The sequence below is a fragment of the Hordeum vulgare genome, chromosome 4H (assembly GCF_904849725.1).
Source record: "Hordeum vulgare subsp. vulgare chromosome 4H, MorexV3_pseudomolecules_assembly, whole genome shotgun sequence".
Taxonomy (NCBI): domain Eukaryota; kingdom Viridiplantae; phylum Streptophyta; class Magnoliopsida; order Poales; family Poaceae; genus Hordeum; species Hordeum vulgare.
In genome coordinates, this window is record NC_058521.1 from 508,810,465 (window position 1) to 508,823,068 (window position 12,604).

The 12,604-nt window shown below is 44.2% G+C and overlaps 1 protein-coding gene across 1 annotated transcript; it reads left to right on the forward strand.

Annotated features, from left to right (window-relative positions):
- The first annotated feature begins 9,500 nt into the window (after positions 1–9,500).
- LOC123446718 (putative pentatricopeptide repeat-containing protein At3g49142) lies at positions 9,501–12,385 on the forward strand. Its single transcript, XM_045123275.1, has one exon. The coding sequence runs from the start codon at positions 9,537–9,539 to the stop codon at positions 11,526–11,528; it is 1,992 nt and encodes a 663-aa protein (XP_044979210.1). The 5' UTR covers positions 9,501–9,536; the 3' UTR covers positions 11,529–12,385.
- The last annotated feature ends 219 nt before the right edge of the window (positions 12,386–12,604 follow it).

Genomic DNA, 12,604 nt, shown 5'->3' on the forward strand with positions numbered 1-12,604 from the left:
CAGCGCTCACTAGAGGCCAAATGGGCTGGCTGCGGAGAGTGGGCCTTGCACGGGGCGAGGCTGCTAGGACGGGGCACTAGGAATGGAGGCGAACTGGGTTGCGGCTGTTGCTCGCGATGGCGCAGGAGTCCCATGCACGGGCGAGGCTGGCCCGTCGCCCTGCTTGCATGAGCGAGCGCTCGCGGGGACCAGCGGCGCGGTGAACGGTGCCGGCGGCGGCTTGGCGCGACGGTGAAGCACAGAGGGGGGCGGATCCGATGATGGCACCCCAAGACAGGACCGGCGGCGAGCCGCTGCATGGACAACGGCTGGGGGGCTGCATGGAGGCGGTGTGGTCGATCCCGAGCGAGTGCGACTCGACGAGAGGACGCGGCGAGCGGCAGGATTTCCAGTGACGTCGGGGCTCTGACGACTTGGGGGCTCTGGCAAGAGGTGCAGTCGGCAGTTGGCGGTGGTGCGGAGCTCGGCCGAGCCCTGATGGATGCAGGCGGCGGCACGACACGCCCACGACGAGCTATATTGGGCGCGGCGTTGCGAGCAGTGGCTGAGGTCGTCGGACATGTCCGGGTGGTGGCGTACAATGTTCGGGGTGGGTTCTTTTTGGGTGATCTGAGCCCCTAGATCCAGATCCAAGGGTCCAGATTTGGGCAGTTAGCTAGGGCTACGGGATTGAAGGGAGGAGTAGCTACAGGTGGGGTTCTTAGGAAGGTTGCTGCAATTTTGGCAAGGGGAAAACCTTAGTGGAGTGAGGGGGCTCTCTCCACAAGGTGGGTTATATAGGGAATGATATATGGTGGGTTGGACCTCGTTCGTCCGATCGCGATCCGATGACCACGAACGGAGGGAGGGGCTAGGTGGGTTCAGTGGGCTGTGTAGATGGGCTTGGGCTAAGAAGAGAGAGAGGGGTTTGCATCCCGGCACGGAGTTCTTAAAACCAAAAAACTACCAACCAATAAACCGATGACCGTGCCGCTACGGTCGACCGTTCGGGTATCAAAGGACCTCCGATTGCGATCAAATTTGGCACACGTCCTACCAACAGTAAAATAGGACCCCACGCCAACTTTGAACCCAATACGAGAAATTTTGATACACACTTCTAAAAACAATATTTTTTTAACGGTGCCACGGGCGCGTGTGTGTGTGGTTGGTCTCAAAATTGTCAACGACAAGAACGGGAAGAACCAACAACTAACAAAGGATGCACGTTTTGAAAAATGATGACAACAAACTGTAGATGCAATTCGGATGGTGCGCGTGATGCGGTGATGAATACGACAACCAAATAAATTACACTGCGACAACGGAATAAAAGGGGAATCTTTTGGAGTGTTGGTTCCGGGTTGTTACAACGAGTCTCCACTGCGCCATGCCATCGAGATCCGCCAGCATCAATGTGTAAGGCATAGCATCGCTCCACCAAAAGAGTTGTCGACTCGTCCCTCGAACCCGTGTACACCTTCAAGAATGACGCCTCCCAAGGAGGAAAGGACACTAGAGTGCCACCATCATTCAATCTACTCATCCAGGGTTTCCTCCGGAGGTAGTAGATAGAGGTCTCGAGCGTCTCCATGGTGATGTCTTCAAGAAGGTAATGACACAAAAGAGTGTCGCCATCGTTGGTCTTGGCAACAAGTCGAGAACAAGGTTTTCACCCGGATTCGCTCGATGTACATCCATCAATATTCTTGTGCACACATCGCCAGTGATCTGAGCCGCCGCGCAGTGAGTAGGCCGCACCGGCCAAATCAGATCTGTCCGGAGGCCACACCACGCATGGTGCTGATCTGTCCACCATACCCTCCATGCCGCCGCCGCACATCCGGTAGCCCCGCCGAACCAACGTCGTTTCCTGATACAAGGCCGTCCGCCGCGCCCGCAACCAATATCGCGTGAGATAGAACCGACCGTCGCGTCGCCGCTGGTCAAGATAAGGATGCCTGTCGTGCCGCCAAGGCCAGATCGGCCATGCCTCCTAACACCGTAGGGCTCCACACCATCCCCATGGCGCAGGAGAGAGGGATGCCCTGGTACGTCTCCGTCGTATCTATAATTTTTGATTGTTTCATGCCAATATTCTACAACTTTCATATACTTTTGGCAACTTTTTATACTATTTTTGGGACTAACATATTGATCCAGTGCCCAGTGCCAGTTCATGTTTGTTGCATTTTTTTTGTTTCGCATAATATCCATACCAAACGAAGTCCAAACGTAATAAAAATTTGCGGGGATTTTTTTTGGAATATTTAAGATTTTTTGGAAGAAGAATCAACGCGAGGCGATGCACGGAGTGCCCACAAGCCCTGTCGCCGCGGCAAGGGGGTGGGCCCGCGGCAGGCAGGCTTGTGGCCACTCCTTAAGGCGGTTGGAGCCCTTCTTTCGCCGCAAGAAAGATAATATCCAGAAGAAAATCGTGTTAACATTTCAGCCCAATCGGAGTTACGGATCTCCGGGAATTTAAGAAACGGTGAAACCCAGAATCTGGGAGCGCAGAAACAGAAGGACACAGAGAGAGAGATCCAATCTCGGAGGGGCTCTCGCCCCTCCGCCGCCATGGAGACCACGGACTAGAGGGGAAACCCTTCTCCCATCTAAGGAGGAGGTCAGGGAAGAAGAAGAAGAAGGGGGGCTCTCTCCCCCTCTCTCCCGGCGGCGACGGAACACCGCCCGGGACATCATCGTGTGACGGCGATCTACACCAACACCTCCGTCATCTTCACCAACATCTCCATCATCTTCCCCCATCTATATTCAGCGGTTCACTCTCCCGCAACCTGTTGTACCCTCTACTTGAACATGGTGCTTTATGCTACATATTATTATCCAATGATGTGTTGCTATCCTATGATGTCTGAGTAGATTATCGTTGTCCTATCGGTGATTGTTGAATTGCTATGATTGGTTTAATTTGCTTGCGGTTATGTTGTTATCCTTTGGTGCCCATCATATGATCGTGCGCGTGGATCACACCATAGGGTTAGTTGTATGTTGATAGGATTATGTATTGGCAGGCTAGAGTGACAGAAGCTTCAAACCTACCATAGAAATTGATGCGTATGGGATTGAAGGGGGACCAATATATCTTATTGCTATGGTTGGGTTTTACCTTAATGGACATTAGTAGTTGCGGACGCTTGCTAATAGTTCCAATCATAAGTGCATAGAATTCCAAGTAAGGGATGACATGCTAGCAGAGGCCTCTCCCACATGATACTTGCTATCGATTTAGTAACGTGGTCAATTGCTTAGGGACAATTCCGCAACTCCTACCACCACTTTTCCACACTCGTTAGACACTCGTATTTGTTTCTTTTTCTAACCAGCCCCTAGTTTTATTTACGTGTTCTTTACTTTCTTGCAAGCCTATCCTATCACTCCTACAAAGTACTTCTAGTTTCATACTTGTTCTAGGTAAAGCGAACGTAAAGTGTGCGTAGAGTTGTATCGGTGGTCGATAGAACTTGAGGGGATATTTGTCCTGCCTTTAGCTCCTCGTTGGGTTCGACACTCTTACTTATCGAGAAAGGCTACAATTGATCCCCTATACTTGTGGGTTATCAAGACCTTTTTCTGGCGCCGTTGCCGGGGAGCAATAGCGTGGGGTGAATATCCTCGTGTGTGCTTGTTTGCTTTATCACTAAGTAGATTTATTTGCTGTTCTAAGTTGTTCTCTATCTTTAGTTATGGATATGGAACACGAAATATCAAAAAAAAAATAGGTGTACTTGCTACTCATGGAGATGGGGAACCTCCTAAAACCTTCGAGGCTCGTTATGTGGAAAATATTATGTACTTCTTTAATAATCCTGAGAAAGCCTCATTCAATTATATAATGGGATACACGTTGGATCAACGTGAATACTTTAGGGATTATCGCTTGACTCAAAAAGGGAAACTTTTATGGGATCAAATCCATTTGTTGAAATGGTATGCTTGGGAACTATGCAAGAGACATGGTGTTACTTGTTGCTCTAGGATGAAGGCTCCACACCTTCCCTCTTCTTGTGAGTTTAATGATCATAGAACCTTGGCTTCTTATGCTAATGGTATATATGATTACTATGATGTGGATCAAATAGAAGAGTTTGTTGCTTTTATGGGTGCTTATGAAATTGAGGCTCTGTTTAAAAGGTATGATGATAATGATGATGCTCCTTACCGATCTGAAAATTTGGCTATGCTTCGTTATTGTTATACTAATTATGAATATAATGCCCATATTGAACGATTTAAGGAGAAATTCTATGCTGCCCAAGAAGAGACTATTATTTTGCAGGTAACTATGGAAGAAGAAAATGTTGAAATTGTGAGCTCATTAGATGAAAAAGATGACGAGGAGAGCGAAGAACAAAAGGAGGAAAAATGTACTAGCTACCCATGTCCACCTTCTAATGAGAGTAACTCTTCTACTCATACATTATTTAATTTCCCTTCATTCTTACCGAAGGATGAATGCTATGATCCCTTGGATTCGTTTGAAATATCCCTTTTTGATGAACTTGATGCTTGCTATGCTCGTGGCCATGATGCCAATATGAATGATGCTTATGAAGATGAGCTAGCTATAGTTCCTTATGTTACACATGATGATTTTTATGAATATAATATGCATGTGCTTGCTGCTCCTACTTGCAATTGTTATGAGAGAGGAACTACATCTCCACCTCTCTATGTTTCCAATAAGATAAAATTGCAAGAAACTGCTTATGCTATGTACTGGCCTTTACTTGATGTGCATGAATTGTTCTTTTATGACATGCCAATGCATAGGAAGAGAGTTAGACTTCGTCATTGCATGATATATGTTACCTTGTGCTCACTACTAAATTTCAAATCATTGCTAATTAAAATTGGCTTTGATATACCTTGGGATCCGGGTGGATCCATTACTTATCGAGAAAGGCTACAATTGATCCCCTATACTTGTGGGTTATCAGGCCCCTGCCACCATCATCGCCCCTGGGCTATTTGTAACATCCCAGGTGTGGTCCTTCCCATTTTGTAACCAATCCAACTTCTTCATGTATGATTTTCCATATGTGCATTTATATGAGTGGCATCATCTTTATCTTCGTTTTGTATATTTTCTTTTATCTAGGTTGAGGCCATGATCATGTTGTGTACCATTGTCATGTTCTGCTCTTTGAACCATTTCATCTTGCTTATGGTTGTGGTCCCATATCATTTGTTTTGTTGCATCATGCATCATATCCATATTGTCGTGTTGAGTTTGTACTTTTATTGTGTCTTGTGGGTGTGCGTTCCCTTTATCTTCTTTCACCTTGCCACATCAAGATCCTATTTGGTTTCAACCAAGTTCCTAGGAAACCAACCATAGCTCACATCTTCTTTTCATTACAATGCTATGAATGTTTTGTTTTGCGTTGTCAAAGTCTCCTCCAATATCTATATACTAAAAGGTTCAGTGGGAGAGAAAAATGGAAAGTCATTTTCAGGGAAAAAAGTTCTACGAACATTCTTGGAGACATGTTAATCTTAAGAGAATGCCATCTTAGACATGTCATCCAAGTCTTGGCAAACTTTAAGTTTTTTTGCATTTGTGTGAAACAAATACCCTTGTGTTATCTAACCTTGTTTTCTCGAGTGTGTTTGTCTAGTGAAAATGCTCCAAAACATCAAGGTAAGTATATGCATCATATCCTTGATCAGGACGATCTCTTGTTTCTTGCACATATTGTTTGCAAAAGTGAGTCTTGAACATGGAGACACTTCATTCTCATATATTTGATGCATATGTCCAAGGTACATATGACTTGTCATGTCCTCTCTACTATGTGTGCAGTCATGCATTCCAAAAGCAACTACTCCTTAAAGGGATTGCACACATTTTGGGGGAGCTTGTCTTAGTCATATGTTTCTTAAAGCTATCATATATTGTTGTCTACTTTAAATTTAAGTTTTGATTGTATTTTTTCATCAATTGCCAAAAAGGGGGATATTTAAAGCACATATGCTCCCTTGGAGGTTTCGATAATTCATGACAACGTACATTATCTCTTAGACTAATAGTTCTACCTAGTTTATTTCACATTGATTCCAAAATACTGAAGTGGCTGCGAATTGTGAGGAGGATTATCATGAAGAAAAAGAATAGGATTGGCAAATCTTCAAGCTTCAAGACTCTACATTTTATCTTCATGTGAGAAATCACAATTGAGTCCATAGGAAAGACAATACTATTAAAAGGGGATGATGTATCTATGATGATCTGGTTGCTCAAAGTGCATAGAGATTAACCACCAAAAGCCTCAGCATTTCTCCCACAAAATATTCTGTCACAAACCCTAAAGTTCAAATTTGGCGCCACTAACATTTCCACATCGGCCACACAAGTTTTTCTTAGACAAAAATGAAAGCCAAACCCTAGCAAATCGGTGCAATCGAGATTCACTTTGGTATAGCCGAAAAGCAGTGAACACCTTGCTGGTATCCATTTGACAAAACCCAGATTTTTTAGTTTTTCACATCAGTGCAACCGAGTCCCTGGAACGGTCTAGGTCAACCGAATTGGTCTCATCGATATGCTTTGTATTGGTGTCACCGAAACGACGAAAGTTGGGACATATTGCACTAGTCAGTGCAACCGAGTTTTTTTAGTTTGGTTCCATCGAGTTTGGCAATAATGTTGTAACAGTTGGATTTTTGGAGATGGCTATATATAGCCATCTACCTCCCTCTCATTCATTTCTAAGAGAGAGCACTCAGAACAAGCAAACACTTTCACCATTCATTTCTAGGAGAGAACCACCTACTCATGTGTTGAGATTAAGATCTTCCACTCAAACCATATGAATCTTGATTTATAGCCTCCCCAAGTTGCTTTCCACCCAATCAATCTCTTCTACCAAGCCAAATTCTATGAGAGAGTGATTGAGTGTTGAGGAGACCATCTTTTCAAGCGTTGGAGCAAGGAGTTCATCATCCATACCACATCTATTACTTTTTGGAGAGTGGTGTCTCCTAGATTGGTTAGGTGTCGCTTGGGAGCCTCCAAATCCTGTGGAGTTGAACTAATAAGTTTGTAAGGGCAAGGACATCACCTACTGCGTGAAGATCTACCTCGAGTAAGGCTAGTCCTTCGTGGACGTAAGCCATGGTGGAATAGATAAGGTTGCTTCTCCGTGGATCCTTCATCGGTGAAGCCCTTCGTGGACTCGCGCAACCGTTACCCTCTGTGGGTTGAAGTCTCCATCAACGTGGACGTATGATAGCACCACCTATTGGAACCACACCAAAAATCTTCGTGTCTTCTTTGCGTTTGATCTTCCTATCTCTACTCCTTACTTACATTTGCATGTCTTTACTTTTTGTTGCTATACTCATAGACTTGCATGTGTAGGTTAGGCTAGAGTTGCTATAATTGCTAAAACTTGCCAACCAATAAAATTGGGGAAATGTTAGGTTTTTATTTCGTCAAGTAGTGTATTCACCCCCTCTAGACACACTCTTCTCGATCCCACACCTGAACCGGTCTAAACCCCGCGTGTTGTCGGTGTTGCTCTTTGTGCACGTAGATCCCCCAGTAGAACCGCAAAGGGGACTTGGTCCCATAGATTGTCGTACCTCGACACGGCATGGCTGGTGGCGTGGATAGGCGGCTGGGTCATGATGGGGTCGAGGATGGACGAACAGGCAGCGACGGCGGCGTTTTCAAACAGAAATCACCGATGGCCGAGGCAAAGGGAGGGGATGGCGGGCGAAGACAAAATGGATGACGGTTGGGCGGTTGACGCGCGACTGGACTTAGACATCACTTGGAAGGTGCACATGCAATCTTGCATCTCCAAGTGTTGTATTTTATATCATTTGAAGGAGGTGATGTAATTTTTTCTAAATGATAATTGCCACACATGTAGCATGAAGCAACATGGTCCAAACACCATGATTGCCATATATCTTGCCACATCAAATGACATCAACGGAATCTTTTTTGGTTTTCAGACTTTAAAATGTTTTACCTTTTAAATAAAAATCCGATGAAAACCCGTTTTCATCATTAAATCAGTCACGATGAGATCTTCAAAACTAGATCTCATATTGATATGTTTCACGATTTTTTGGGGGCCAAAAGTTACCATGATATTTAGACTCAAGTTGTTATAGTGTTTATACTAAATTTGCCATGATGTATTTCATCTAATTTGTTGTTTTAGATTTAAAACTACCATTGTATTTCAGCTAGTTTTCAGAGCAAATTTTATTAATTGACCAACTCAATTTTCAGTAATTAACCATGGCAAATTTAATTCATGGATAGTGGCAATTTATAGTAATTCATCATGGCAAATTTAGTTTATAATCATGATAATTTTGGTATTTTGATCATGGCAATTCTAGTATTTTAACCATCAAAATGATTTTTTTGTCTGAACCATGGCTAATTTTAGTGCATGTACAATGGGAAATTTAAGTAATTCAGCATGGCAATTTTAGTTCATGGTTCATAGAAAATTTGAATCATTTATCATTCATTTTAAAATTAATTGATAACGGATTCCTTTTTAATTATGAACCGCGTTGAAGTTATTTCAAAAATCATGGTAAATTTTAGTAGTTCACCATGGCAAGTTTAGTTTCTTAATTCCTTTTTTATAACACGTCAAATTTACTTTAAACTTAGAAAAAAAGTAGTTGAAATATATCATTACAATTTCAGTGTAAACACCATAACAATTTATGTGCAATAGACATGACAATTTTTAAACAAAAAATGTCCTTGAAATATATCAATATTTGATCTAGTTTTGAAGATTTCGTCACGAGGGATTTAATGAAAACGGTTCATCAATCAGATTATTTATTTAAGAGATAATATATTTTAAAAATTGGAAAACAAAAAAATCACCAGTTTTGTCATTTGTATATACATATAGTGACATGGCGATATGTAATTAATGGGATGTATGGTCCAAATTCCTTAGCACCACACGTATGGTACTTATTAGGTCAGATATTGTTTTAAATCTATATATCATCTGTTGAAGTGGTCTGAAGATATATAACGTAATTATTTTTACGTCTACGTCATCAACTAAACATTAAGGTAACATCATTTGTTGATGATGCTCTTAGCCACTTCAATTTGCATGCCAAATCACGAACCAACCTTTAATTAGATGGTTAGATAAATAGTGGTATCCCAGTTCACAGGGTTCAAGTCCTGATGCTTTTATTATTTTTGATTTTATTTTAGGATTTTCGTCGATTTGTGGGAGTAGACCTTTTCATTATAGACAAGGCGTCTAAGATGACTTTGTAAATTTAAAAATAATATGCGGGTTCAGTTTCTTGAAGATGCATATAGAGATAGAGTATACGTGCGTGCGTTTATGGATGTTAGTGTATGTATGGTGTTAAAAAACATTGCCTGAGTGGTAAATAAACTCCTTTTCACCCGAAAAAAAATTGCACGCCAAATCGCGAATTTTATATCAGCAGTGCTACCGTGGCAGGCACCTCACAGGGTCAGTCAAACGTTTGCTGCGCGGGTTCCGCCGCGCCAAAATAGTTTGATGAACCCGTCGCAGAGCCTACTCCTGCGCCTGTCCCCGGCCGGCGGCCAGCACGCCCTCCTCCGTCTGGTGGACTCCTGCCGTGCCGCCGCCCACCTGCCCACCCTCCGCGCCGCGCACGCGCGCCTATTTCTCCTCCAGCATCTCCCCTCCGCCGCCGTCGCCCGCGTCAAGCTCATCCAGGCCTACGCCGCCTGCTCCGCGCTCCCAGCCGCCCGCGCCGTGCTCACCTCCTCCCCCGACCGCACCACCGTCTACTTCAACGTGCTCCTCCGCGCGCTCACGGCCGCATCCCTCCACCGCGAGGCCCTCGTCCTCTTCGCCTCTATGCGGCCGCGGGGCCCCTCCTGCTCCCCCGACCACTACACCTACCCGCTCGCTCTCAAGTCCTGCGCGGCGTCGGGTAGCCTACGTCTTGGTGTCCAGATCCATGCATCCATTGCCAGGCTTGGCCTCGACGCGAACCTCTTCGTGGCGCACTCGGCGATCAGCATGTATGCGCGGTGCGGCTGCCCGGACGATGCTTACCAGGTGTTCGATGAAATGCAGCACCGGGATGTCGTGTCTTGGAACGCCATGATCTCTGGCTTCGCTCACGCAGGCCTTTTCGAGAGGGCCGTGCTAATTTTTAGGCAGTTGGTGGGGCTGCATTGCCCACAGCCTGATGCTGGGACCATGGCAAGCATCCTGCCTGCCATGGGTAATGCCAAGGCAGAGGACATCACGTTTGTGAGGGAAGTGTTTGATAAGATGCGGTTCAGAGGACTTATTTCTTGGAATGCTATGCTGTCTATATATGCTATCAATGGACTGCATGTTAAGGCTGTGGAGCTGTTCATGAGGATGGAGAAGGATGGGGTTGAGCCAGATGGGATGACATTAGCAACTGTTCTTCCTTCTTGCGGACAGGTCTCAGCATTTTCACTGGGGAAAAGAATCCATGAAATTATCAAGAGGAAAAGAATGTGCCCCAATATGCTGCTGGAAAATGCTCTGATGGACATGTACGCCAACTGTGGATGCTTGAAGGATGCCAGGGAGGTATTTGATGCCATGGGTTCGCGGGATGTAATATCATGGACTTCGATCATTTCTGCATACGGCGTGCGTGGTCATGGGACAGAAGCCATCAATCTGTTTGAGAACATGCTAGGACAGGGTCTGGAACCGGATTCTATTGCCTTTGTTGCTCTTCTTGCAGCGTGCAGCCATGCCGGCCTCTTGGATGTTGGAAAGCGTTACTTTGATTGCATGACTAGTAGATATCAGATAACCCCAAAACCAGAGCACTATACATGTATGGTGGATCTTCTCGGGCGTGCTGGGTGTATAAGCGAGGCATATGATTTCATTTTGGCGATGCCTATCAAGCCAAATGAAAGAGTTTGGGGAGCCTTATTAGGAGCTTGTCGGATTCACTCCAATATGGACATTGGGTTGTTGGCAGCAGACAGTTTGTTCAGATTGGTGCCCGATCAAACGGGATACTATGTGCTATTATCGAATATTTATGCTAGGGCTGGAAGATGGGCAGAAGTTACCTCGGTGAGATGTGTCATGGCAAGCAAAGGTATCAAGAAACTGCCTGGTGCTAGCAACGTTGAGATAAGAGATCAGGTTCACACATTTCATGTTGGCGATAGATCTCATCCACAATCGGAAATGATCTACAAAAAGTTGGATGAGTTGTTAGGAAGGATCAGGGGAATGGGTTATAACCCAGGAGTCGAGGGTACACTTCATGATGTTGAAGAGGAAGAGAAGGAGGGCCATCTTTCAGTGCACAGTGAAAAATTGGCTATTGCGTTTGTTCTTATAAACACTAGTCCAGGGACACCCATTAGAGTAACAATGAATCTCAGAACGTGTAGTGATTGCCATCATGCTGCAAAACTCATTTCAACTATCACAGATAGAGAGATTATCCTTAAAGACATCAACAGGTTCCACCATATGGTACAAGGAGTGTGCTCATGTCGGGACTACTGGTAATAAAGTACTCCCTATATGATTATCACGTAGTGCATTCCTATCATCAAGTTGGTTTGATTGATCAGGGAAGACCTTAGTAAGAAGATTGGCAACTTGTGTGGTTTCTGAGTTGACCGAGATGGTAACTGCATGTGCAACATTTCGTTCATAAATGCAGCATCCATGTGCTACTCTGCATTACCAGAGTCAAAAAGAAAAATACGAAGACTCATCCAGGGAGTGAGCATCTGATTTTCTGATCTGATTATTTGGTTCAATAAACAGCAACAACTTGAAAGGGCTGTTGTTTTCCAACACCCATGCAGTACAAGCTAGGATATAACTTTCTTTGAGAGAACCAGGATGCATGCTTCTGTGGGAGAACCAGGAGCATCGATTACAAATCTCCCAACTGAACAAGATCCATATTAGCGGCGATTCTTCAGTTATTGGTGATCGAGCTAAAAGGTGATCAACCAGGATCTCATACAAGTCTATATTTCTTTGCAATGCTACTTTTCATGGTTCCTACAGTCCCATTAAAAAATATCAAGCAGAAAATCATCACATGGGTAAGAATCACATAAAAGTAATAGCCTTGGTAACCATACAACATGGTCTGTACACACATGGATCCACTTCTTACTATTGCATTACTAATAGACAAACAAGGATTCCATACGAGATGTGAAAGAACAAACACTTCTCCTGTCCCTACACAAATTTGAGGCGTGCTTCTCTTTTCCTGTATTAGTTCTGATCACGATAACCCTCTATGTAGGCCTTCCTTCCTATAGTGCAGTTAGTATGTATGAGAACGATGCGCTGAAAGCAACTGTGATAGATTCAGCAGCTTTATAAGCTATGGTAGTTTAGTAGGTCCAGTTTGATTATGCGTAAGTAAATCACAGTTCTCAGTACAGTGCTCAGGCTTCATGATGTGGTTAATAGTTTCATGGAAAAGGACAGTAGAGAGGTGGGTATGATACCAAATGTGGACCACATGAGAAGTTCACATAGGAAATTTGCTTTCCGAAAGGAACTACATGATGCACTAATCAATAATCATGCTAGTATTATGATATTCCTAATAATTT

Bases quoted from the DNA above. Each gene is read 5' to 3' on its own strand.
- LOC123446718 (XM_045123275.1), top strand. From the start codon at position 9,537: ATGAACCCGTCGCAGAGCCTACTCCTGCGCCTGTCCCCGGCCGGCGGC.